Source organism: Oncorhynchus nerka, linkage group LG27, assembly GCF_034236695.1.
Source record: "Oncorhynchus nerka isolate Pitt River linkage group LG27, Oner_Uvic_2.0, whole genome shotgun sequence".
In the NCBI taxonomy this organism is placed as follows: Eukaryota; Metazoa; Chordata; class Actinopteri; order Salmoniformes; family Salmonidae; genus Oncorhynchus; species Oncorhynchus nerka.
The window spans coordinates 76,221-103,829 of record NC_088422.1 but is presented as its reverse complement, the minus strand read 5'-3'; the positions used below and the strand labels follow the sequence as shown (position 1 = coordinate 103,829).

Genomic DNA, 27,609 nt, shown 5'->3' with positions numbered 1-27,609 from the left:
ACATATACAGTACTGTTAGACCTCGTCCATGAGACATATTCAGTACTGTTAGACCTCGTCCTAAAGACATGTTCAGTACTGTTAGACCTCGTCCTAGAGACATATTCAGTGCTATTAGACCTCATCCATGAGACACCAGTCAGTCAGTCAGAGACTCGAAAACAAAAGGCAATACCCGTCAGCCACAGAACACAACAGCACATTTTCTCCACCACAACACCCCTCCACACCACATCACTACCCCACCACACAACACAATAGCACGCATTCTCTAGATCAATCACAATGCCTTGTGTTTTATTCAAATTCACTCGCTGACAACCCTCGAGTGTGGATAGAGACCTGATTCATTGCTTTGTTGGTCTTTTTTATTCAAGTTGGATTACTCCTGAGCTATAGCACCTACAGATACAGTATAAGAGAGGACCAAGTTACAAAGTGCTCTCTGAAATGCTGAATTGTTTCAATGAGCACGTTGTATCATCTGGTAGGCTGTTTGATTCAGTGTCCTCTGTCTCTGTACAACCCTGTGTGGATGAACCAGTGAGAGCTAGTCAAACTTTTAGCTTTTTGCCATTCTCAGTGCAGGTGGTACATAAAGCCCTGAACTCCTTAGATCAGAGAAAGCCTGCAGGTCCTAATCTTTTGGATCCCTGCTTTTAAAATCTGGCAGCTGATTTCATAGCTGAACCACTTACAAATCTGTTCAATCTAACCCTGGAATGTAATGAAATTCCAAAGATCTGGCAATCAGCATTTGTCCTACCACTTTTAAAATGGGGAGATCCAACTCTTTTAAATAATTATAGGTCAATCTCAGAGCTGTCACCCTGGTGAAAATACTTGAAACCCTTGTAAGTGAACAGCTAAAAGAGTTTTTATTTACTAACTCTATATTAACAATGTACCAATCGGGCTTCAGGAAGAAGCATAGCACAATTACAGCAGCCATGAAGGTTTTAAATGATATCACTGAAGCCCTTGACAAAAACCAGCACTGTGTCTCCCTGTTTATTGACCTCTCTAAGGCTTTTGATACAGTTGATCATGCTATACTAAGGCAGAGATTGTCGAGTGTAGGTCTTTCAGAGCATGGTTTGCTAACTATCTGTCTGATAGAACTCAGTGCACTTAATTTGATGGGCTTATGTCAGTTAAATTGTCTGTCTTTAATGGTGTGCCCCAAGGCTCTGTACTTGGTCCTCTCTTATTCACTATTTATATAAATGATTTAGACAAAAATGTCCAAAATGCGCAACTTCATTTTTATGCTGATGATACTGTTATTTACTGTTGTGCCTTATCTCTTACAAAAGCTTTCCAGAACTTGCAATTGGCTTTTTATACTGTTCAACATACCTTGTGTCAAATGAAGCTTATCCACAATACTGACAAAACTAAACAAATGGTGTTTTCTAAAGCAAGAAATAGACATCTGAACCTTTTTATTACTACCTGACAGGGCAATGAGATTGAGGTTGTAACCTCATATAAATATCTTGGAATTTTTATAGATGACGGCCTCTCTTTTAAATTGCATATTCAACAACTTACCAAAAAATTGAAGCTGAAATTGGAAGGCCTGTTAGGAATAAGGACTGTGTTTCTTTTGAAGCCAGAAGGAGGCTAGTATCAGCTACATTTATGCCTTTACTAGACTATGGGGATATTTTATATATGAATGCTTCCGCTCAGTGTTTGAGATCAATTGACACCCTTTACCATGGCACTTTGAGATTTATTTTAAACTGCAAAACCCTTACTCACCACTGCACTTGGTATACCAGGGTTGGCTGGCCTTCTCTAGTCACTCGTAGGCTCAGTCACTGGTATACTTTAATTTACAAAGCCATTTTGGGTTTACTACCTTTTTATTTGGGCATTTTTATTGCTCAGAGATGTGGTGGGTACTCTCTTCGTTCACTGGACTTTATCCTGCTAAATGTCCAAACTGAATTTGGTAAAAGGGCTTTTATGTACTCTGCGCCATCGTCTTGGAATGCCTTACAAAATACTTTTTGTCCCGATTGGTATTTTTAAATCACTGATGAATGAACTTGAGACTGGTTCCCTGAACTGTCAATGTTTTTAAATTGCTGTTTTTGTTATGCTCTTGTGAATTCTTTGGTTTTTACTAGATTACTTGTAGTTTTTCATGTTGTTTGTCTGTAATTTTTGTAATGACTAGGTGCTGCCTATCTTGGCCAGGATGCTTTTGAAAAAAAGATTTTAAATCTCAATGAGCCCTTCCTGGTTAAATAAAGGTTAAATAAATACTCATTCTACACCACCAACAATGACCCAAATAACACCTGACAGAATAACACCCACACTACAGACTGCATCAAGACACTGTCCCACACTACAGACTGCATCAAGACACTGTCCCACACTACAGACTGCATCAAGACACTGTCCCACACTACAGACTGCATCAAGACACTGTCCCACACTACAGACTGTGTCAAGACACTGTCCCACACTACAGACTGTATCAAGACACTGTCCCACAGACTATCAGACTGTCCCACACTCAGACTGTATCAAGACACTGTCCCCACACAGACTGTATCAAGACACTGTCCCACACTACAGACTGTATCAAGACACTGTCCCACACTACAGACTGTATCAAGACACTGTCCCACACTACAGACTGTATCAAGACACTGTCCCACACTACAGACTGTATCAAGACACTGTCCCACACTACAGACTGTATCAAGACACTGTCCTGTAGACTTTGGGATAAATAAAAGCATGCACATCTGCAATGAACTGTTGACATGGACCACAACCAAGACCAGTCTGATCCAGACAACAACATGTAGGAACTTCAGGGGGAGGTAACGTGAGGAGAAGTGAGGAGAGGAGAAAAGAAGAGAGGAAAGGAGAGAGCAAGAGAAGAGGCCAAGCGGAACAGAAAGAGAAAGAGGGATTGAAGAGAGAAAAGAGAGCAAAGAAAGAGCGAGAAAGAGAGAATGAGAGTGATATATAGGGAGAGTAAGAAAGAAGGAGGGGGTCTCTAAAAATCGAATAAGAAAGAGAGAGAGATGAGAATTGAAAGAAATAAAGAGAGCGGGGGAACTGGAAAGGGAGATTTGCACACTGCCAGAGCAGCTTTGTTGTGTGTTTCCTGTTCTTTTAGGTTTTCCTTTAGTTTCTTTTGGGTTTTCCCCACCAGGCCCTAAATGAAGTGAGCTCCCTGTGTTTTACTCACTAAATAACCATGGAGGCACATCACCAGTTACCCCAGTAACACATCAACACTTACACCAGTAAGAGAGCTGCTCGGGACAGCAGGGGCCAATGTGGAGGGCTGGGAACTCACCACCAGCATGTTAATACCAACAGTATGCTAATACCAACAGCATGCTAATAACAAGCAACATCATGATAATACCAACAGCTGATACCATCAACATGCTAATAGCAACAGCATGCTAATACCACTAGCATACTAATAGCAACAGCATGCTAATACCACTAGAACGCCAATAGAAACAGCATTTTAATAGCAACAGCATTCTAATAGCAACTGAATGTGAATACCACTAGCATGCCAATAGCGACAGCATGCTAATAGCAACAGCATGCGAATGGCAACAGCATGCTAATAGTAACATCATGCTAATACCGCTGTTCACCAAATCAAATCAAATCAAACTGTATTTGTCACATGTGCCGAATAAAACAGGTGTAAACCTTACAGTGAAATAAAAAAATAAAGGAACAAATTATTAAAGAGCAGCAGTAAAATAACAATAGCGAGGCTATATACAGGGGTACCAGTTCAGAGTCAATGTGCGGGGGCACCGGTTAGTCGAGGTAATTGAGGTAATATATACATGTGGGTAGAGTTAATAAAGTGACTTATGCATAGATAATAACAGAGAGTAGCAGCAGTGTCAAAGTGGGGGGGGGGATGCAAGTAGTCTGGGTCACCATTTGATTAGATGTTCAGTAGTCTTATGGCTTGGGGGTAGAAGCTGTTTAAAAGCCTCTTGGACCTAGACTTGTTGCTCCGGTACCGCTTGCCGTGCGATAGCAGAGAGAACGGTCTATGACTAGGGTAGCTGGAGTCTTTGACAATTTTTAGGGCCTTCCTCTGACACCGCCTGGTATAGAGGTCCTGAATGGAAGGAAGCTTGATCCCAGTGATGTACTGGGCCTTCCTCTGACACCGCCTGGTATAGAGGTCCTGAATGGAAGGAAGCTTGATCCCAGTGATGTACTGGGCCTTCCTCTGACACCGCCTGGTATAGAGGTCCTGGATGGCAGGAAGCTTGATCCCAGTGATATACTGGGCCGTACGCATTACCCTTGTAGTGTCTTGAGGTCGGAGGCTGAGAATTTGCCATAGCAGGCAGTGATGCAACCCGTCAGGATGCTCTCTGAGATCTGAGGACCCATGCCAAATCTTTTCAGTCTCCTGAGGGGGAAAAGTTTTTGTCGTGCCATCTTCACGACTGTCTTGGTGTGCTTGGACCATGTTAGTTTGTTGGTGATGTGGACACCATGGAACTTGAAGCTCTCAACCTGCTCCACCACAGCCCCATCGATGAGAATGGGGGTGTGCTTGGTCCTCCTTTTCGTGTAGGCCATATTCATCTCCTTTGTCTTGATCACGTTGAGGGAGAGGTTGTTGACCTGGCACTACATGGCCAGGTCTCTGACCTCCTCCCTATATGCTGTCTCATCATTTTTGTTGGTGATTAGGCCTACCACTGCCGTGTCATCGGCAAACTGAATGATGGTGTTGGAGTCATGCCTGGCCATGCAGTCATCAGTGAACAGGGAGTACAGGAGGGGGCTGAGCACGTACCCCTGAGCGGCCCCTGTGCTGAGGATCAGCTTGGCTGATTTGTTGTTGCCTACCCTCACCACCTGGGTGCGGCCCGTCAGGAAGTCCAGGATCCAGTTGCAGAGGGAGGTGTTTAGTCCCAGGGTCCTTAGCTTAGTGATGAGCATTGAGGGCACTATGGTGTTGAACGCTGAGCTGTAGTGAATGAATAGCATTCTCACATAGGTGTTATTTTGTCCAGGTGTGAAACGGCTGTGTGGGGTAAAGTAGAGAGTGCATCATCTGTGGATCTATTGGGGCGGTATGCAAATTGGAGTGGGTCTAGGGTTTCTGGATAATGGTGTTGATGTGAGCCATGACCAACCTTTCAAAGCACTTCATGGCTACAGATGTGAGTGCTACAGGTCGGTAGACATTTCGTCAGGTTACTTTAGTGTTTTGCTGGAAACATGTTGGTATTACCAACTCAGAAGGGGGAGGTTGAAAATGTCAAGAAAGACACTTACACGTCCTGGTAATCCGTCTAGCCCTGCAGCCTTGTGAATGTTGACCTATTTAAAAGTCTTACTCACATTTGCTGCGGAGAGCATGATCACACAGTTGTCCGGAACAGCTGGTGCTCTCATGCATGTTTCAGTGTTACTTGCCTCGAAGCGAGCATACAAGTAATTTAGCTCATCTGTTAGGCTCGTGTCACTGGGCAGTTCTCGGCTGTGCTTCCCTTTGTAAGTCAGTAACAGTTTGCAAGCCCTGCCACATCCGAAGAACGTTGGAGCCGGTGTAGCATGATTCCATCTTTGTCCTGTATTGATGCTTTGCCTGTTTGATGGTTCGTCAGAGGGCATAGCGGGATTTCTTATACACGGGTTTGGGGTTGGAGTCCAGCTCCTTGAAAGCGGTATCTCTACCCTTTAGCTCAGTATGGATGTTGCCTGTAATCCATGGCTTCTGGTTGGGGTATGGACGTACAGTCACTGTGGGGATGACGTCATCAAAGCACTTATTTATGCAGCCAGTGACTGCCCACCCAGTCCCCTGTCCCCTGTCCTCTCAGAACCCAGCCCACCCAGTCCCCTGTCCCAAGTCCTCTCAGACCCCAGCAAACTCCCTGTCCTCTCAGAACCCAGCCCACCCAGTTCCATGTTCTCTCAGGCCTCAGCCCACCCAGTCCCCTTTCCCATGCCCTCCGACGAACCATCAAACAGGCAAAGCATCAATACAGGACTAAGATCGAGTCGTACACAACCGGCTCTGACGCTCTTCGGATGTGGCAGGGCCTGCAGACCATTACAGACTACAAAGGGAAGCACAGCCGATAACTGCCCAGTGACACGAGCCTACCGGACGAGCGAAACTACTTTTATGCTCGCTTCGAGGCAAATAACACTGAAACATGCATGAGAGCACCAGCTGTAAAGGAAGACTGTGTGATCACGCTCTCTGCAGCCGATGTGAGTAAGACCTGTAGACAGGTCAACATTCACAAGGCTGCAGGACTAGACGGATTATGAGGACGTGTACTGCGAGCATGCGCTGACCAACTAGCAAGTGTCTTCACTGACATTTTCAACATCTCCCTGTCCGCACATTGACTCTGTAACGGCACCCACCTGTATATATATTTTTACTGCTGCTCTTTAATTACTTGTTACTTGTATCTCTTATTCTTATTCATATTTTTTTAAACGGCACTGTTGGTTAGGGGCCCGTAAGTAAGCATTTCACTGTAAGGTCTACACCTGTTGTATTCAGCGCATGCGACAAATACATTTGGATTTGATGTTTGATTTGTGGTGTGGGGGCTGTGCTTTGGCAAAGTGGGTGGGGTTATATCCTGCCTGTTTGGCCCTGTCCGGGGGTATCATCGGATGGGGCCACAGTGTCTCCTGACCCCTCCTGTCTCAGCCTCCAGTATTTATGCTGCAGTAGTTTATGTGTCGGGGGTCTAGGGTCAGTCTGTTATATCTGGAGTATTTCTCCTGTCTTATCCGGTGTCCTGTGTGAATTTAAGTATGCTCTCTCTAATTCTATCTTTCTTTCTTTCTCTCTCAGAGGACCTGAGCCCTAGGACCATGCCTCAGGACTACCTGGCATGATGACTCCTTGCTGTCTCCAGTCCACCTGGCTGACCTGTTGCACCTTCAACAACTACTGTGATTATTATTATTTGACCATGCAGGTCATTTATGAACATTTGAACATCTTGGCCATATTCTGTTATAATCTCCACCCGGAACAGCCAGAAGAGGACTGGTCATCCCTCATAGCATGGTTCCTCTCTAGGTTTCTTCCTCCTTTCTAGGGAGTTTTTCCTAGCTTCTACACCTGCATTGCTTGCTGTTTGGGGTTTTAGGCTGGATTTCTGTACAGCACTTTGAGATATCAGCTGATGTACGAAGGGCTATATAAATAAATTTGATTTGATTTGACTTTAGAACCATATCATTAATAGTCTTTGTAGTAAACATACTTTAGAACCATATCATTAATTGTCTTTGTAGTAAACATACTTTAGAACCATATAATGAATTGTCTTTGTAGTAAACATACTTTAGAACCATATCATTAATTGTCTTTGTAGTAAACACACACGCACACATAGATTTTGTACTGTAGATATGTGGTAGTCAGGCTTGGGGAGTAACTGATTACATGTAATCTGTTACATTTAAGGGATTACAAAAAACCGGTAACTATAATCCGTTATGTTACCAGTAAAAATATTGTAATCGGGTTACTTTTGAAAAATGAGAGGATTACTTCCAGGATTACTTTTAAATTCAGAAAGGATGTTTGCGAAAAAAATCTTTGACACTTCTTTGTTTTCTCAGTTACATACAAATCAACATTGAAAAAAGACGGAAGTTTAAATTTGTTCCACCTGAGTGAGTCTGACCACAAATCAGAGACCACTATGATGACACACCAAATGTGATCGATGGAAAAGTGCAGGAATAGGCTTTTGTCGGCTACAGTCCAAGCGATGTTTTCCAAAGGTGCAACTTCTGTCGGCATCCAAAGATGATCCAACTTGAATAAACACTTGGAGGTAAGGATGAGAGTAGTGGTGTAGTCTACGGCGATATGGATATCTCTTATTATTGATGAGAGTAGTGGTGTAGTCTACGACGATATGGATATCTCTTATTATTGATGAGAGTAGTGGTGTAGTCTAAGGCGATATGGATATCTCTTATTATTGATGAGAGTAGTGGTGTAGTCTACGGCGATATGGATATCACTTATTATTGATGAGAGTAGTGGTGTAGTCTACGGCGATATGGATATCACTTATTATTGATGAGAGTAGTGGTGTAGTCTACGGTGATATGGATATCACTTATTATTGATGAGAGTAGTGGTGTAGTCTACGGTGATATGGATATCACTTATTATTGATATCTACATAGAGCATTGATGTGAATCACACTGCTGCTCTCTCATTTAGCTATTTGCACCTTAGGGGATTGTGGTTGTTGTGGATGGCTGTCATAAATCTAAATGTGTATTTAAACCCAATAATGGTTGAATTGAAGAAATTTAAGCTGCGTATCAATCACTGCCTATCAAACAGCTGCATAGTGCGGATCCCAGACTATGGGGCTTTTATTGCTCCATATAATTCATGCTGGTAAAAACAAATCCATAGACCTCATGGACTCTCAAAGTCGTACACTTTTGATAGACTTAAAGGGGAAATCTGTAGTTGCTACATCAAAAGTATATATACAGTTTTCTTTATTTTCAACATTGTAGAATAATAGTGAAGACATCAAAACTATCAAATAACACAAATGGAATCATGTAGTAACAAAAAAAAGTGTTAAACAAATCAAGGTATATTTTAAATGTTAAATTCTTCAAAGTAGCCACCCTTCCCCCTTGATGACAGATTTTCAAATTCTTGGCATTCGCTCAACGAGCTTCATGAGGTACTCACCTGGAATGCATTTTAATTAACAGATATCTCTTGTTAAAAGTTCAGTTGTGGAATTTCTTTCCTTCAAAATGCGTGTGAGCCAATCAATTGTGTTGTGACGAGGTATTATTCATTGTTTTATTTAACCTTTATTTAACTAGGCAAGAAAGATAAGAATAAATTCTTATTTACAATGATGGCCTACAAAAGTTAGGGGTGGTATACAGAAGATAGCCCTATTTGGTTAAAGACCAAGCCCATATTTTAGCAAGAACAGGTCAAATAAGCAAAGAGAAAACAAATGTCCATCATTACTTTAAGACATGAAGGTCATGCAATATGATCAATTTCAAGAACTGTGAAAGATTATTCAAATGCAGTCGCAAAAACCATCAAGAGCTGTGATGATACTGGCTCTCATGAGAACCACCACAGGAAAGAAAGACAAAGAGGTAAAATGAGACTATTGGCTGAGACAAATCCTTACACTAGCCAAGAGACTATTGGCTAGGACAAATCATTACCCTAACTATGAGAATATTGGCTAAGACAAACCCTAACCATTTGGCTGAGACAAACCCTTACCCTAACTATGAGAATATTGGCTGAGACAAACCCTTACCCTAACTATGAGACTATTGGCTGAGACAAACCCTTACTCTAACAATGAGACATGTGACAAGGACAAACCCTTGCCCTAACAATGAGACATGTGGCTAAGAGAAACCCTTACCCTAACTATGAGACTACTGGCAGAGTAAAACACTTACCCTAACAAAGAGAATATTGGCTGGGATAAACCCTATCCATTTGGCTGAGACAAACCCTTACCCTAATTATGAGAATATTGGCTAACACAATCCCTGTCCATTTGGCTGAGACAAACCCTTACCCTAACTATTAGATTTTTGGCTGAGACAAACCCTTACCCTAACTTTGAGAATTGGGCTAAGAAAAACCCTTACTCTAACTATGAGACTATTGGCTAAGACAAACCCCTACCCTAACTATGAGAGTATTGGCTAAGACAAACCCCTACCCTAACTATGAGAGTATTGGCTGAGGCAAACCCTTACCCTAACAATAATAATATCAGCTAAGACAATCCCTATTCATTTGGCTGAGACAAGCCCTTACCCTAACTAAGAGAAAATTGGCAGAGACAAACCTTATCCATTTGGCTGAGACAAAGCCTTACCCTAACTATGATAATATTTGATAAGAAAAGCCCTTAACCTAACCTTACCCTAACTATGAGAATATTGGCTGAGACAAACCCTTATCCTCACTATGAGAATATTGGCTAAGATTACCCAATACTCTAACAATAAGATTATTGGCTGAGACAAAACCTTACCCTAACTATGATACTATTGGCTAAGACAACCCCTTACCCTAACTAGGAGAACATTGGCTAAGTCAAACCCTATCCATTTGGCTGAGACAAATCCTTACCCTAACGATGAGAATATTGGCTAAGACAAACCCTTACCCTAACTATGATACTACTGGCTAAGACAACCCCTTACCCTAACTATGATACTATTGGCTAAGACCAACTCTTACCCTAACTATGATACTACTGGCTAAGACAACCCCTTACCCTAACTAAGAGAACATTGGCTAAGTCAAACCCTATCCATTTGGCTGAGACAAATCCTTACCCTAACTATGAGAATATTGGCTAAGACAAACCCTTACCCTAACTATGAGAATATTGGCAAAGACAACCCCTATCTATTTGGCTGAGACAAACTCTTACACTAACCATGATAATATTGGCTAAGACAAACCCTTAACCTAACAACGAGACTATTGGCTAAGACAAACCCTTACACTAACTATGAGACTATTGGCTGAGACAAACCCTTACCCCAACCATGAGACTATTGGCTGAGACAAACCCTTACCCCAACCATGAGCCTATTGGCTGAGACAAACCCTTACCCTAACCATGAGAACATTTGCTAAGACAAACCCTTACCCTAACCATGAGCCTATTGGCTGAGACAAACCCTTACCCCAACCATGAGCCTATTGGCTGAGACAAACACTTACCCTAACCATGAGAACATTTGCTAAGACAAACCATTACACTAACGATGATAATATTTGCTAAGACAAACCCTTACACTAACTATGAGACTATTGGCTGAGACAAACCATTACACTAACTATGAGACTATTGGCTAAGACAAACCCTATCCATTTGGCTGAGACAAACCCTATCCATTTGGCTGTGACAGACCCTTACCCTAACAATGAGATTTTTGGTTGAGACAATCCCTTACCCTAACTATGAGACTATTGGGTAATTCAAAATCTATCCATTTGGCTGAGACAAACCCTTACCCTAACCATGAGCCTATTGGCTAAGACAAACCCTTACCCTAACCATGAGAATATTTGCTAAGACAAACCATTACACTAACTATGAGACTATTGGCTGAGACAAACCCTTACCCCAACCATGAGCCTATTGGCTAAGACAAACCCTTACACTAACTATGAGACTATTGGCTGAGACAAACCCTTACCCCAACCATGAGCCTATTGGCTGAGACAAACCCTTACCCTAACCATGAGAACATTTGCTAAGACAAACCCTTACACTAACGATGATAATATTTGCTAAGACAAACCCTTACACTAACTATGAGAATATTTGCTAAGACAAACCCTTACAATGGCCATTAGACTATTGGCTGAAACAAACCCTTAACCTAACAATGAGACTATTGGCTAAGTCAAACCCTTACCCTAACAATGAGACTATTGGCTAACACAAAATCTATCCATTTGGCTGAGACAAACCCTTACCCTAACTATGAGACAGGTCTAAGAAAAACCCTTACCCTAACTGTGAGACTATTGGCTGAGACAAACCCTTACCCTATCTATGAGAATATTGACTAAGACAAACCCTAACCATTTGGCTGATCATACAGTAGTTATTGTTGTTCTTGGTTGGTCTAGGCTGGGTTATTGTAAAGTTACTATTTCTTTTGGAGGGTCTAGGTTGGTTTACTGTGAATTTGCTGTTAGCCTGGGTTACTGTGAAGTTACTGTTGCTCTTTGGGGGTCTAGGCTGGGTTACTGTAAAGATAATGTTGCTCTTTGGGGGTCTAGGCTGGGTTACTGTAAAGTTACTGTTGCTCTTTGGGGTTCTAGGCTGGGTTACTGTAAAGTTACTGTTGCTCTTTGGGGTTCTAGGCTGGGTTACTGTAAAGTTACTGTTGCTCTTTGGGGTTCTAGGCTGGGTTACTGTAAAGTTACTGTTGCTCTTTGGGGGTCTAGGCTGGGTTACTGTAAAGATAATGTTGCTCTTTGGGGTTCTAGGCTGGGTTACTGTGAAGTTACTGTTGCTCTTTGGGTTACTGTAATGCATGTTTCGGTGGGAATAACAGCAATATAAATACATGTGATGAATGGATTGATTGTCTTACCTTCTACCTCCTCTTCATCACAGACGTGTTTGAGGAAGGAGGCGCCTCGGTCCAGCACGGCCTCGTCCTCCATCCTGTAATAGTAGAAGAGGAAGAAAGACTGTTCACACTTCTCTTCCAGAGACAACGTGGAGCCATAGCGCTTGGGCTCGTTCACCTGCAGTGTGTTGGGGCTGAGCCGGGTGGTGCTGGACCCACTCATTCTTAAATCATTAAACACTCATCTACAATTCCTCTTCTGCCACCAGGCCCATCTACAGGTGGTCTTCTCTCTCCAGGATCCTGGCCAGCAAGGCAGCTAGCTACAGCAGGATCCAGGCTGATGAAGCTCCTGTTCTTCAAGGTATCCAGTGTAGACAAGCTATGGTGTAAGCTAACTACCAGCAGATAGTATTTAGTGTCAGCTAGCTCCCGGCAGATAATATACAGTGTAGTCTATCTACGTTGTCAGATGGTATAAAGTATAGGCTAGCTACCAGGTAAATAGTACCCAGTGTAGGCTAGCTACCAGGTAAATAGTATCCAGTGTAAGCTGGCTAGTGGGAAATAGTTAGCCATCAGGCAGATAGTGACAGAGTGACGTAGCTAATCCAGGAGAGGATAGAATGGGTAATCCAGGGTAGGCGAGCTACTAGGCAGGTACTCTAACATGGGTAATCCAGCCAGGGGGGCGGGACAAGGTTAGTTTTATGGTGACAGGGTTTGGGATATAGTGACAGGGTTAGGGTTATAGTGACAGGGACAGGGACAGGATTAAAGAGACCAGGTTAGGGATATAGTGACAGGGTTAAGGTTACAGTGACAGGGTTACAGTGACAGGGTTATAGTGACAGGGTTATAGTGACAGGGTTAGGGGTTATAGTGACAGGGTTAGGGTTATAGTGACAGGGTTAGGGGTTATAGTGACAGGGTTAGGGTTATAGTGACAGGGTTAGGTTATAGTGACAGGGTTAGGGTTATAGTGACAGGGTTAGGGTTATAGTGACAGGGTTAGGGTTATAGTGGCAGGGTTAGGGATATAGTGGCAGGGTTAGGGATATAGTGGCAGGGTTAGGTTATAGTGACAGGGTTAGGGTTTTAGTGACAGGGTTATCGTGACAGGGTTAGGGATATAGTGGCAGGGTTAGGGTTATAGTGACAGGGTTAGGGTTTTAGTGACAGGGTTATCGTGACAGGGTTAGGGATATAGTGACAGGGTTAGGGATATAGTGACAGGGTTAGGGTTATAGTGACAGGGTTAGGGTTATAGTGACAAGGTTATAGTGACAGGGTTAGGGTTATAGTGGCAGGGTTAGGGTTTTAATGACGGGGTTATAGTGACAGGGTTAGGGTTATAGTGGCAGGGTTAGGGTTTTAATGACGGGGTTATAGTGACAGGGTTAGGGTTATAGTGGCTGGGTTAGGGTTATAGTGGCAGGGTTAGGGTTATAGTGACAGGGTTAGGGATATAGTGACACGGTAATAACGACAGGGTTAGGGATATAGTGGCAGGGTTTTAATGACGGGGTTATAGTGACAGGGTTAGGGTTATAGTGACAGGGTTAGGGTTATAGTGACAGGGTTAGGGATATAGTGACAGGGTAAGGGTTATAGTGACAGGGTTAGGGTTATAGTGACAAGGTTATAGTGACAGGGTTAGGGTTATAGTGACAGGGTTAGGGTTATAGTGACAGGGTTAGGGTTATAGTGACAAGGTTATGGTGAGAGGGTTAGGGTTATAGTGACAAGGACAGGGTTATAGTGACAGGGTTATTGTGACAGGGTTAGGGTTATAGTGACAGGGTTATAGTGACAGGGTTAGGGTTATAGTGACAGGGTTAGGGTTATAGTGACAGGGTTAGGGTTAGAGTGACAGGGTTAGGGTTATACTGACAGGGTTGGGGTTATAGTGACAGGGTTAGGGTTATAGTGACCGGGTTATAGTGACAGGGTTGGGGTTATGGTGACAGGGTTAGGGTTATAGTGACAGGGTTGGGGTTATAGTGGCAGGGTTAGGGATATAGTGGCAGGGTTAGGTTATAGTGACAGGGTTAGGGTTTTAGTGACAGGGTTATCATGACAGGGTTAGGGATATAGTGACAGGGTTAGGGTTATAGTGACAGGGTTAGGGTTTTAGTGACAGGGTTATCGTGACAGGGTTAGGGATATAGTGACAGGGTTAGGGATATAGTGACAGGGTTAGGGTTATAGTGACAGGGTTATAGTGACAGGGTTAGGGGTTATAGTGACAGGGTTAGGGATATAGTGACAGGGTTAGGGTTATAGTGACAGGGTTAGGCTTATAGTGACAGGGTTATAGTGACAGGGTTAGGGGTTATAGTGACAGGGTTAGGGATATAGTGACAGGGTTAGGGTTATAGTGACAGGGTTAGGGTTTTAGTGACAGGGTTAGGTTATAGTGACAGGGTTAGGGTTATAGTGACAGGGTTAGGGTTATAGTGACAGGGTTAGGGTTATAGTGGCAGGGTTAGGGATATAGTGGCAGGGTTAGGGATATAGTGGCAGGGTTAGGTTATAGTGACAGGGTTAGGGTTTAAGTGACAGGGTTATCGTGACAGGGTTAGGGATATAGTGGCAGGGTTAGGGTTTTAATGACGGGGTTATAGTGACAGGGTTAGGGTTATAGTGGCAGGGTTAGGGTTTTAATGACGGGGTTATAGTGACAGGGTTAGGGTTATAGTGGCAGGGTTAGGGTTATAGTGACAGGGTTAGGGATATAGTGACAGGGTAAAGGTTATAGTGACAGGGTTAGGGTTATAGTGACAGGGTTAGGGTTATAGTGACAAGGTTATAGTGACAGGGTTAGGGTTATAGTGACAGGGTTAGGGTTATAGTGACAGGGTTAGGGTTATAGTGACAGGGTTATAGTGACAGGGTTAGGGTTATAGTGACAGGGTTATAGTGACAGGGTTAGGGTTATAGTGACAGGGTCAGGGATATAGTGACAGGGTTATAGTGACAGGGTTAGGGTTATAGTGACAGGGTTATAGTGACAGGGTTAGGGTTATAGTGACAGGGTTAGTGTTATACTGACAGGGTTGGGGTTATAGTGACAGGGTTATAGTGACAGTGACAGGGATATAGTGACAGGGACAGGGTTATAGTGACAGGGTTAGGGATATAGTGACAGGGTTATAGTGACAGGGTTAGGGTTATAGTGACAAGGTTATAGTGACAGGGTTAGGGTTATAGTGACAGGGTTAGGGTTATAGTGACAGGGTTAGGGTTATAGTGACAGGGTTAGGGTTATAGTGACAGGGTTAGGGTTATAGTGACAGGGTTATAGTGACAGGGTTAGGGTTATATTGACAGGGTTATAGTGACAGGGTTAGGGTTATAGTGACAGGGTTAGGGATATAGTGACAGGGTTAGGGATATAGTGACAGGGTTATAGTGACAGGGTTAGGGTTATAGTGACAGGGTTATAGTGACAGGGTTAGGGTTATAGTGACAGGGTTAGGGTTATAGTGACAGGGTTAGGGTTATAGTGACAGGGTTAGTGTTATACTGACAGGGTTGGGGTTATAGTGACAGGGTTAGGGTTGTAGTGACAGGGTTATAGTGACAGTGACAGGGATATAGTGACAGGGTTATAGTGACAGGGTTAGGGTTATTGTGACAGGGTTAGGGTTATAGTGACAGGGTTATAGTGACAGTGACAGGGTTATAGTGACAGGGACAGGGTTATAGTGACAGGGTTAGGGTTATAGTGACAGGGTTAGTGTTATACTGACAGGGTTGGGGTTATAGTGACAGGGTTGGGGTTATAGTGACAGGGTTAGGGTTATAGTGACAGGGTTATAGTGACAGTGACAGGGATATAGTGACAGGGTTATAGTGACAGGGTTAGGGTTATAGTGACAGGGTTAGGGTTATAGTGACAGGGTTAGGGTTATAGTGACAGGGTTAGGGTTATAGTGACAGGGTTAGGGTTATAGTGACAGGGTTAGGGGTTATAGTGACAGGGTTAGGGTTATAGTGACAGGGTTAGGGTTATAGTGACAGGGTTAGGGTTAGAGTGACAGGGTTAGGGTTATACTGACAGGGTTGGGGTTATAGTGACAGGGTTAGGGTTATAGTGACCGGGTTATAGTGACAGGGTTGGGGTTATGGTGACAGGGTTAGGGTTATAGTGACAGGGTTGGGGTTATAGTGGCAGGGTTAGGGATATAGTGGCAGGGTTAGGTTATAGTGACAGGGTTAGGGTTTTAGTGACAGGGTTATCGTGACAGGGTTAGGGATATAGTGACAGGGTTAGGGTTATAGTGACAGGGTTAGGGTTTTAGTGACAGGGTTATCGTGACAGGGTTAGGGATATAGTGACAGGGTTAGGGATATAGTGACAGGGTTAGGGTTATAGTGACAGGGTTATAGTGACAGGGTTAGGGGTTATAGTGACAGGGTTAGGGTTATAGTGACAGGGTTAGGCTTATAGTGACAGGGTTATAGTGACAGGGTTAGGGGTTATAGTGACAGGGTTAGGGATATAGTGACAGGGTTAGGGTTATAGTGACAGGGTTAGGGTTTTAGTGACAGGGTTAGGTTATAGTGACAGGGTTAGGGTTATAGTGACAGGGTTAGGGTTATAGTGACAGGGTTAGGGTTATAGTGGCAGGGTTAGGGTTATAGTGACAGGGTTAGGGGTTATAGTGACAGGGTTAGGGTTATAGTGACAGGGTTAGGGTTATAGTGACAGGGTTAGGGTTATAGTGACAGGGTTAGGGTTATAGTGACAGGGTTAGGGTTATAGTGACAGGGTTAGGGGTTATAGTGACAGGGTTAGGGTTATAGTGACAGGGTTAGGGTTATAGTGACAGGGTTAGGGTTAGAGTGACAGGGTTAGGGTTATACTGACAGGGTTGGGGTTATAGTGACAGGGTTAGGGTTATAGTGACCGGTTATAGTGACAGGGTTGGGGTTATGGTGACAGGGTTAGGGTTATAGTGACAGGGTTGGGGTTATAGTGGCAGGGTTAGGGATATAGTGGCAGGGTTAGGTTATAGTGACAGGGTTAGGGTTTTAGTGACAGGGTTATCGTGACAGGGTTAGGGATATAGTGACAGGGTTAGGGTTATAGTGACAGGGTTAGGGTTTTAGTGACAGGGTTATCGTGACAGGGTTAGGGATATAGTGACAGGGTTAGGGATATAGTGACAGGGTTAGGGTTATAGTGACAGGGTTATAGTGACAGGGTTAGGGGTTATAGTGACAGGGTTAGGGTTATAGTGACAGGGTTAGGCTTATAGTGACAGGGTTATAGTGACAGGGTTAGGGGTTATAGTGACAGGGTTAGGGATATAGTGACAGGGTTAGGGTTATAGTGACAGGGTTAGGGTTTTAGTGACAGGGTTAGGTTATAGTGACAGGGTTAGGGTTATAGTGACAGGGTTAGGGTTATAGTGACAGTGTTAGGGTTATAGTGGCAGGGTTAGGGATATAGTGGCAGGGTTAGGTTATAGTGACAGGGTTAGGGTTTAAGTGACAGGGTTATCGTGACAGGGTTAGGGATATAGTGGCAGGGTTAGGGTTTTAATGACGGGGTTATAGTGACAGGGTTAGGGTTATAGTGGCAGGGTTAGGGTTTTAATGACGGGGTTATAGTGACAGGGTTAGGGTAATAGTGGCAGGGTTAGGGTTATAGTGACAGGGTTAGGGATATAGTGACAGGGTAAAGGTTATAGTGACAGGGTTAGGGTTATAGTGACAGGGTTAGGGTTATAGTGACAAGGTTATAGTGACAGGGTTAGGGTTATAGTGACAGGGTTAGGGTTATAGTGACAGGGTTAGGGTTATAGTGACAGGGTTAGGGTTATAGTGACAGGGTTATAGTGACAGGGTTAGGGTTATAGTGACAGGGTTATAGTGACAGGGTTAGGGTTATAGTGACAGGGTCAGGGATATAGTGACAGGGTTAGGGATATAGTGACAGGGTTAGGGATATATTGACAGGGTTATAGTGACAGGGTTAGGGTTATAGTGACAGGGTTATAGTGACAGGGTTAGGGTTATAGTGACAGGGTTAGGGTTATAGTGACAGGGTTAGTGTTATACTGACAGGGTTGGGGTTATAGTGACAGGGTTATAGTGACAGTGACAGGGATATAGTGACAGGGACAGGGTTATAGTGACAGGGTTAGGGATATAGTGACAGGGTTATAGTGACAGGGTTAGGGTTATAGTGACAAGGTTATAGTGACAGGGTTAGGGTTATAGTGACAGGGTTAGGGTTATAGTGACAGGGTTAGGGTTATAGTGACAGGGTTAGGGTTATAGTGACAGGGTTAGGGTTATAGTGACAGGGTTATAGTGACAGGGTTAGGGTTATAGTGACAGGGTTATAGTGACAGGGTTAGGGTTATAGTGACAGGGTTAGGGATATAGTGACAGGGTTAGGGATATAGTGACAGGGTTATAGTGACAGGGTTAGGGTTATAGTGACAGGGTTATAGTGACAGGGTTAGGGTTATAGTGACAGGGTTAGGGTTATAGTGACAGGGTTAGGGTTATAGTGACAGGGTTAGTGTTATACTGACAGGGTTGGGGTTATAGTGACAGGGTTAGGGTTGTAGTGACAGGGTTATAGTGACAGTGACAGGGATATAGTGACAGGGATATAGTGACAGGGTTATAGTGACAGGGTTAGGGTTATTGTGACAGGGTTAGGGTTATAGTGACAGGGTTATAGTGACAGTGACAGGGTTATAGTGACAGGGACAGGGTTATAGTGACAGGGTTAGGGTTATAGTGACAGGGTTAGTGTTATACTGACAGGGTTGGGGTTATAGTGACAGGGTTGGGGTTATAGTGACAGGGTTAGGGTTATAGTGACAGGGTTATAGTGACAGTGACAGGGATATAGTGACAGGGTTATAGTGACAGGGTTAGGGTTATAGTGACAGGGTTAGGGTTATAGTGACAGGGTTAGGGTTATAGTGACAGGGTTAGGGTTATAGTGACAGGGTTAGGGTTATAGTGACAGGGTTAGGGTTATGGTGACAGGGTTAGGGTTATAGTGACAGGGTTAGGGTTATAGTGACAGGGTTAGGGGTTAAAGTGACAGGGTTGGGGTTATAGTGACAGGGTTGGGGTTATAGTGACAGTGTTATAGTGACAGGGTTATAGTGACAGGGTTAGGGTTATTGTGACAGGGTTAGGGATATAGTGACAGGGTTATAGTGACAGTGACAGGGATATAGTGACAGGGTTAGGGTTATAGTGACAGGGTTAGGGTTATAGTGACAGGGTTGGGGTTATAGTGACAGGGTTAGGGTTATAGTGACAGGGTTATAGTGACAGGGTTAGGGTTATAGTGACAGTGTTAGAGTTATAGTGACAGGGTTATAGTGACAGGGTTAGGGTTATAGTGACAGGGTTAGGTTATAGTGACAGGGTTAGGGTTATAGTGACAGGGTTAGGGTTATAGTGACAGGGTTAGGGTTATAGTGGCAGGGTTAGGGATATAGTGGCAGGGTTAGGGATATAGTGGCAGGGTTAGGTTATAGTGACAGGGTTAGGGTTTTAGTGACAGGGTTAGGGATATAGTGGCAGGGTTAGGGTTATAGTGACCAGGTTATAGTGACAGGGTTAGGGTTATAGTGACAGGGTTATAGTGACAGGGTTAGGGTTAGAGTGACAGGGTTAGGGTTATACTGACAGGGTTGGGGTTATAGTGACAGGGTTAGGGTTATAGTGACCGGGTTATAGTGACAGGGTTGGGGTTATGGTGACAGGGTTAGGGTTATAGTGACAGGGTTGGGGTTATAGTGACAGTGTTAGAGTTAAAGTGACAGGGTTATAGTGACAGGGTTAGGGATATAGTGGCAGGGTTAGGGATATAGTGGCAGAGTTAGGTTATAGTGACAGGGTTAGGGTTTTAGTGACAGGGTTATCGTGACAGGGTTAGGGATATAGTGACAGGGTTACGGTTTTAGTGACAGGGTTATCGTGACAGGGTTAGGGTTATAGTGACAGGGTTAGGGTTTTAGTGACAGGGTTAGCGTGACAGGGTTAGGGATATAGTGACAGGGTTAGGGTTATAGTGACAGGGTTATAGTGACAGGGTTAGGGGTTATAGTGACAGGGTTAGGGATATAGTGACAGGGTTAGGGTTATAGTGACAGGGTTAGGCTTATAGTGACAGGGTTATAGTGACAGGGTTAGGGGTTATAGTGACAGGGTTATAGTGACAGGGTTAGGGGTTATAGTGACAGGGTTAGGGATATAGTGACAGGGTTAGGGTTATAGTGACAGGGTTAGGCTTATAGTGACAGGGTTATAGTGACAGGGTTAGGGGTTATAGTGACAGGGTTAGGGTTATAGTGACAGGGTTAGGTTATAGTGACAGGGTTAGGGTTATAGTGACAGGGTTATCGTGACAGGGTTAGGGATATAGTGGCGGGGTTAGGGTTTTAATGATGGGGTTATAGTGACAGGGTTAGGGTTATAGTGGCAGGGTTAGGGGTTATAGTGACAGGGTTAGGGATATAGTGGCAGGGTTAGGGTTATAGTGACAGGGTTAGGGTTATAGTGACAGGGTTAGGGATATAGTGGCAGGGTTTTAATGACGGGGTTATAGTGACAGGGTTAGGGTTATAGTGACAGGGTTAGGGTTATAGTGACAGGGTTAGGGATATAGTGACAGGGTAAGGGTTATAGTGACAGGGTTAGGGTTATAGTGACAGGGTTAGGGTTATAGTGACAAGGTTATAGTGACAGGGTTAGGGTTATAGTGACAGGGTTAGGGTTATAGTGACAAGGTTATAGTGACAGGGTCAGGGTTATAGTGACAGGGTTATTGTGACAGGGTTAGGGTTATAGTGACAGGGTTATAGTGACAGGGTTAGGGTTATAGTGACAGGGTTAGGGTTATAGTGACAGGGTTAGGGTTAGAGTGACAGGGTTAGGGTTATACTGACAGGGTTGGGGTTATAGTGACCGGGTTATAGTGACAGGGTTGGGGTTATGGTGACAGGGTTAGGGTTATAGTGACAGGGTTGGGGTTATAGGGGCAGGGTTAGGGATATAGTGGCAGGGTTAGGGATATAGTGACAGGGTTATAGTGACAGGGTTAGGGGTTATAGTGACAGGGTTAGGGATATAGTGACAGGGTTAGGGTTATAGTGACAGGGTTATAGTGACAGGGTTAGGGGTTATAGTGACAGGGTTAGGGATATAGTGACAGGGTTAGGGTTATAGTGACAGGGTTAGGGTTTTAGTGACAGGGTTAGGTTATAGTGACAGGGTTAGGGTTATAGTGACAGGGTTAGGGTTATAGTGACAGGGTTAGGGTTATAGTGGCAGGGTTAGGGATATAGTGGCAGGGTTAGGGATATAGTGGCAGGGTTAGGTTATAGTGACAGGGTTAGGGTTTTAGTGACAGGGTTAGGGATATAGTGGCAGGGTTAGGGTTTTAATGACGGGGTTATAGTGACAGGGTTAGGGTTATAGTGACAGGGTTAGGGATATAGTGACAGGGTAAGGGTTATAGTGACAGGGTTAGGGTTATAGTGACAGGGTTAGGGTTATAGTGACCAGGTTATAGTGACAGGGTAAGGGTTATAGTGACAGGGTTATAGTGACAGGGTTAGGGTTAGAGTGACAGGGTTAGGGTTATACTGACAGGGTTGGGGTTATAGTGACAGGGTTAGGGTTATAGTGACCGGGTTATAGTGACAGGGTTGGGGTTATGGTGACAGGGTTAGGGTTATAGTGACAGGGTTGGGGTTATAGTGACAGTGTTAGAGTTAAAGTGACAGGGTTATAGTGACAGGGTTAGGGATATAGTGGCAGGGTTAGGGATATAGTGGCAGGGTTAGGTTATAGTGACAGGGTTAGGGTTTTAGTGACAGGGTTATCGTGACAGGGTTAGGGATATAGTGACAGGGTTAGGGTTTTAGTGACAGGGTTATCGTGACAGGGTTAGGGTTATAGTGACAGGGTTAGGGTTTTAGTGACAGGGTTAGCGTGACAGGGTTAGGGATATAGTGACAGGGTTAGGGTTATAGTGACAGGGTTATAGTGACAGGGTTAGGGGTTATAGTGACAGGGTTAGGGATATAGTGACAGGGTTAGGGTTATAGTGACAGGGTTAGGCTTATAGTGACAGGGTTATAGTGACAGGGTTAGGGGTTATAGTGACAGGGTTAGTGTTATAGTGACAGGGTTAGGTTATAGTGACAGGGTTAGGGTTATAGTGACAGGGTTATCGTGACAGGGTTAGGGATATAGTGGCAGGGTTAGGGTTTTAATGATGGGGTTATAGTGACAGGGTTAGGGTTATAGTGGCAGGGTTAGGGGTTATAGTGACAGGGTTAGGGATATAGTGGCAGGGTTAGGGTTATAGTGACAGGGTTAGGGTTATAGTGACAGGGTTAGGGATATAGTGGCAGGGTTTTAATGACGGGGTTATAGTGACAGGGTTAGGGTTATAGTGACAGGGTTAGGGTTATAGTGACAGGGTTAGGGATATAGTGACAGGGTAAGAGTTATAGTGACAGGGTTAGGGTTATAGTGACAGGGTTAGGGTTATAGTGACAAGGTTATAGTGACAGGGTTAGGGTTATAGTGGCAGGGTTAGGGTTTTAATGACGGGGTTATAGTGACAGGGTTAGGGTTATAGTGGCAGGGTTAGGGTTTTAATGATGGGGTTATAGTGACAGGGTTAGGGTTATAGTGACTGGGTTAGGGTTATAGTGGCAGGGTTAGGGTTATAGTGACAGGGTTAGGGATATAGTGACACGGTAATAACGACAGGGTTAGGGATATAGTGGCAGGGTTTTAATGACGGGGTTATAGTGACAGGGTTAGGGTTATAGTGACAGGGTTAGGGTTATAGTGACAGGGTTAGGGATATAGTGACAGGGTAAGGGTTATAGTGACAGGGTTAGGGTTATAGTGACAGGGTTAGGGTTATAGTGACAAGGTTATAGTGACAGGGTTAGGGTTATAGTGACAGGGTTAGGGTTATAGTGACAGGGTTAGGGTTATAGTGACAGGGTTAGGGTTAGAGTGACAGGGTTAGGGTTATACTGACAGGGTTGGGGTTATAGTGACCGGGTTATAGTGACAGGGTTGGGGTTATGGTGACAGGGTTAAGGTTATAGTGACAGGGTTGGGGTTATAGTGGCAGGGTAAGGGATATAGTGGCAGGGTTAGGGATATAGTGACAGGGTTATAGTGACAGGGTTAGGGGTTATAGTGACAGGGTTAGGGATATAGTGACAGGGTTAGGGTTATAGTGACAGGGTTAGGCTTATAGTGACAGGGTTAGGGTTTTAGTGACAGGGTTAGGTTATAGTGACAGGGTTAGGGTTATAGTGACAGGGTTAGGGTTATAGTGACAGGGTTAGGGTTATAGTGGCAGGGTTAGGGATATAGTGGCAGGGTTAGGGATATAGTGGCAGGGTTAGGTTATAGTGACAGGGTTAGGGTTTAAGTGACAGGGTTATCGTGACAGGGTTAGGGATATAGTGGCAGGGTTAAGGTTTTAATGACGGGGTTATAGTGACAGGGTTAGGGTTATAGTGGCAGGGTTAGGGTTTTAATGACGGGGTTATAGTGACAGGGTTAGGGTTATAGTGGCAGGGTTAGGGTTATAGTGACAGGGTTAGGGATATAGTGACAGGGTAAAGGTTATAGTGACAGGGTTAGGGTTATAGTGACAGGGTTAGGGTTATAGTGACAAGGTTATAGTGACAGGGTTAGGGTTATAGTGACAGGGTTAGGGTTATAGTGACAGGGTTAGGGTTATAGTGACAGGGTTAGGGTTATAGTGACAGGGTTATAGTGACAGGGTTAGGGTTATAGTGACAGGGTTATAGTGACAGGGTTAGGGTTATAGTGACAGGGTCAGGGATATAGTGACAGGGTTAGGGATATAGTGACAGGGTTATAGTGACAGGGTTAGGGTTATAGTGACAGGGTTATAGTGACAGGGTTAGGGTTATAGTGACAGGGTTAGGGTTATAGTGACAGGGTTAGTGTTATACTGACAGGGTTGGGGTTATAGTGACAGGGTTATAGTGACAGTGACAGGGATATAGTGACAGGGACAGGGTTATAGTGACAGGGTTAGGGATATAGTGACAGGGTTATAGTGACAGGGTTAGGGTTATAGTGACAAGGTTATAGTGACAGGGTTAGGGTTATAGTGACAGGGTTAGGGTTATAGTGACAGGGTTAGGGTTATAGTGACAGGGTTATAGTGACAGGGTTAGGGTTATAGTGACAGGGTTAGGGTTATATTGACAGGGTTAGGGATATAGTGACAGGGTTAGGGATATAGTGACAGGGTTATAGTGACAGGGTTAGGGTTATAGTGACAGGGTTATAGTGACAGGGTTAGGGTTATAGTGACAGGGTTAGGGTTATAGTGACAGGGTTAGGGTTATAGTGACAGGGTTAGTGTTATACTGACAGGGTTGGGGTTATAGTGACAGGGTTAGGGTTGTAGTGACAGGGTTATAGTGACAGTGACAGGGATATAGTGACAGGGTTATAGTGACAGGGTTAGGGTTATTGTGACAGGGTTAGGGTTATAGTGACAGGGTTATAGTGACAGTGACAGGGTTATAAGTGACAGGGACAGGGTTATAGTGACAGGGTTAGGGTTATAGTGACAGGGTTAGTGTTATACTGACAGGGTTGGGGTTATAGTGACAGGGTTGGGGTTATAGTGACAGGGTTAGGGTTATAGTGACAGGGTTATAGTGACAGTGACAGGGATATAGTGACAGGGTTATAGTGACAGGGTTAGGGTTATAGTGACAGGGTTAGGGTTATAGTGACAGGGTTAGGGTTATAGTGACAGGGTTAGGGATATCGTGACAGGGTTAGGGTTATAGTGACAGGGTTAGGGTTATAGTGACAGGGTTATCGTGACAGGGTTAGGGGTTATAGTGACAGGGTTGGGGTTATAGTGACAGGGTTGGGGTTATAGTGACAGTGTTAGAGTTATAGTGACAGGGTTATAGTGACAGGGTTAGGGTTATTGTGACAGGGTTAGGGATATAGTGACAGGGTTATAGTGACAGGGTTAGGGTTATTGTGACAGGGTTATAGTGACAGGGTTATAGTGACATGGACAGGGTTATAGTGACAGGGTTAGGGTTATAGTGACAGGGACAGGGTTATAGTGACAGGGTTAAGGTTATAGTGACAGGGTTATCGTGACAGGGTTAGGGTTATAGTGACAGGGTTATAGTGACAGGGTTAGGGTTATAGTGACAGGGTTAGGGTAATCGTGACAGGGTTATAGTGACAGTGTTAGGGATATAGTGACAGGTTATAGTGACAGGGTTAGGATTATAGTGACAGAGTTAGGGTTATAGTGACAGGGTTAGGGTTATAGTGACAGGGTTAGGGTTATAGTGACAGGGTTAGGGTTACAGTGACAGGGTTATAGTGACAGGGTTAGGGTTATAGTGACAGGGTTATAGTGACAGGGTTAGGGTTATAGTGACAGGGTCAGGGATATAGTGACAGGGTTAGGGATATAGTGACAGAGTTATAGTGACAGGGTTAGGGTTATAGTGACAGGGTTATAGTGACAGGGTTAGGGTTATAGTGACAGGGTTAGTGTTATACTGACAGGGTTGGGGTTATAGTGACAGGGTTATAGTGACAGTGACAGGGATATAGTGACAGGGTTATAGTGACAGGGTTAGGGTTATAGTGACAGGGTTAGGGTTATAGTGACAGGGTTAGGGTTATAGTGACAGGGTTAGGGTTATAGTGACAGGGTTAGGGTTATAGTGACAGGGTTAGGGATATCGTGACAGGGTTAGGGTTATAGTGACAGGGTTAGGGTTATAGTGACAGGGTTATCGTGACAGGGTTAGGGGTTATAGTGACAGGGTTGGGGTTATAGTGACAGGGTTGGGGTTATAGTGACAGTGTTAGAGTTATAGTGACAGGGTTATAGTGACAGGGTTAGGGTTATTGTGACAGGGTTAGGGATATAGTGACAGGGTTATAGTGACAGTGACAGGGATATAGTGACAGGGACAGGGTTATAGTGACAGGGTTAGGGTTATAGTGACAGGGTTAGGGTTATAGTGACAGGGTTGGGGTTATAGTGACAGGGTTAGGGTTATAGTGACAGGGTTATAGTGACAGGGTTAGGGTTATAGTGACAGGGTTAGGGTTATAGTGACAGGGACAGGGTTATAGTGACAGGGTTAAGGTTATAGTGACAGGGACAGGGTTATAGTGACAGGGTTAAGGTTATAGTGACAGGGTTATCGTGACAGGGTTAGGGTTATAGTGACAGGGTTATAGTGACAGGGTTAGGGTTATAGTGACAGGGTTAGGGTAATCGTGACAGGGTTATAGTGACAGTGTTAGGGATATAGTGACAGGTTATAGTGACAGGGTTAGGATTATAGTGACAGGGTTAGGGTTATAGTGACAGGGTTAGGGTTATAGTGACAGGGTTAGGGTTATAGTGACAGGGTTAGGGTTACAGTGACAGGGTTATAGTGACAGGGTTAGGGTTATAGTGACAGGGTTATAGTGACAGGGTTAGGGTTATAGTGACAGGGTCAGGGATATAGTGACAGGGTTAGGGATATAGTGACAGGGTTATAGTGACAGGGTTAGGGTTATAGTGACAGGGTTATAGTGACAGGGTTAGGGTTATAGTGACAGGGTTAGGGTTATAGTGACAGGGTTAGTGTTATACTGACAGGGTTGGGGTTATAGTGACAGGGTTATAGTGACAGTGACAGGGATATAGTGACAGGGACAGGGTTATAGTGACAGGGTTAGGGATATAGTGACAGGGTTATAGTGACAGGGTTAGGGTTATAGTGACAAGGTTATAGTGACAGGGTTAGGGTTATAGTGACAGGGTTAGGGTTATAGTGACAGGGTTAGGGTTATAGTGACAGGGTTAGGGATATCGTGACAGGGTTAGGGTTATAGTGACAGGGTTAGGGTTATAGTGACAGGGTTATCGTGACAGGGTTAGGGGTTATAGTGACAGGGTTGGGGTTATAGTGACAGGGTTGGGGTTATAGTGACAGTGTTAGAGTTATAGTGACAGGGTTATAGTGACAGGGTTAGGGTTATTGTGACAGGGTTAGGGATATAGTGACAGGGTTATAGTGACAGTGACAGGGATATAGTGACAGGGACAGGGTTATAGTGACAGGGTTAGGGTTATAGTGACAGGGTTAGGGTTATAGTGACAGGGTTGGGGTTATAGTGACAGGGTTAGGGTTATAGTGACAGGGTTATAGTGACAGGGTTAGGGTTATAGTGACAGTGTTAGAGTTATAGTGACAGGGTTATAGTGACAGGGTTAGGGTTATTGTGACAGGGTTATAGTGACAGGGTTATAGTGACATGGACAGGGTTATAGTGACAGGGTTAGGGTTATAGTGACAGGGACAGGGTTATAGTGACAGGGTTAAGGTTATAGTGACAGGGTTATCGTGACA

General features: G+C 44.1%; 1 protein-coding gene across 5 annotated transcripts in view; it reads right to left on the bottom strand.

The window, feature by feature from the left end:
- Positions 1–27,609, bottom strand: part of slc4a4a (solute carrier family 4 member 4a) — a 328,181-nt gene that overhangs the window by 272,064 nt on the left and 28,508 nt on the right. For 4 of the 5 annotated variants that reach the window (XM_065011299.1, XM_065011301.1, XM_065011300.1 and 1 more), the window contains exon 1: positions 12,170–12,763. In XM_065011299.1, coding sequence (XP_064867371.1) covers positions 12,170–12,371 — 202 coding nt within the window. In that variant the 5' untranslated portion in view covers positions 12,372–12,763. Of the gene's footprint in view, positions 1–12,169; positions 12,764–27,609 lie in introns of those variants that run through there. The other variant, XM_065011302.1, reaches the window with a different exon arrangement.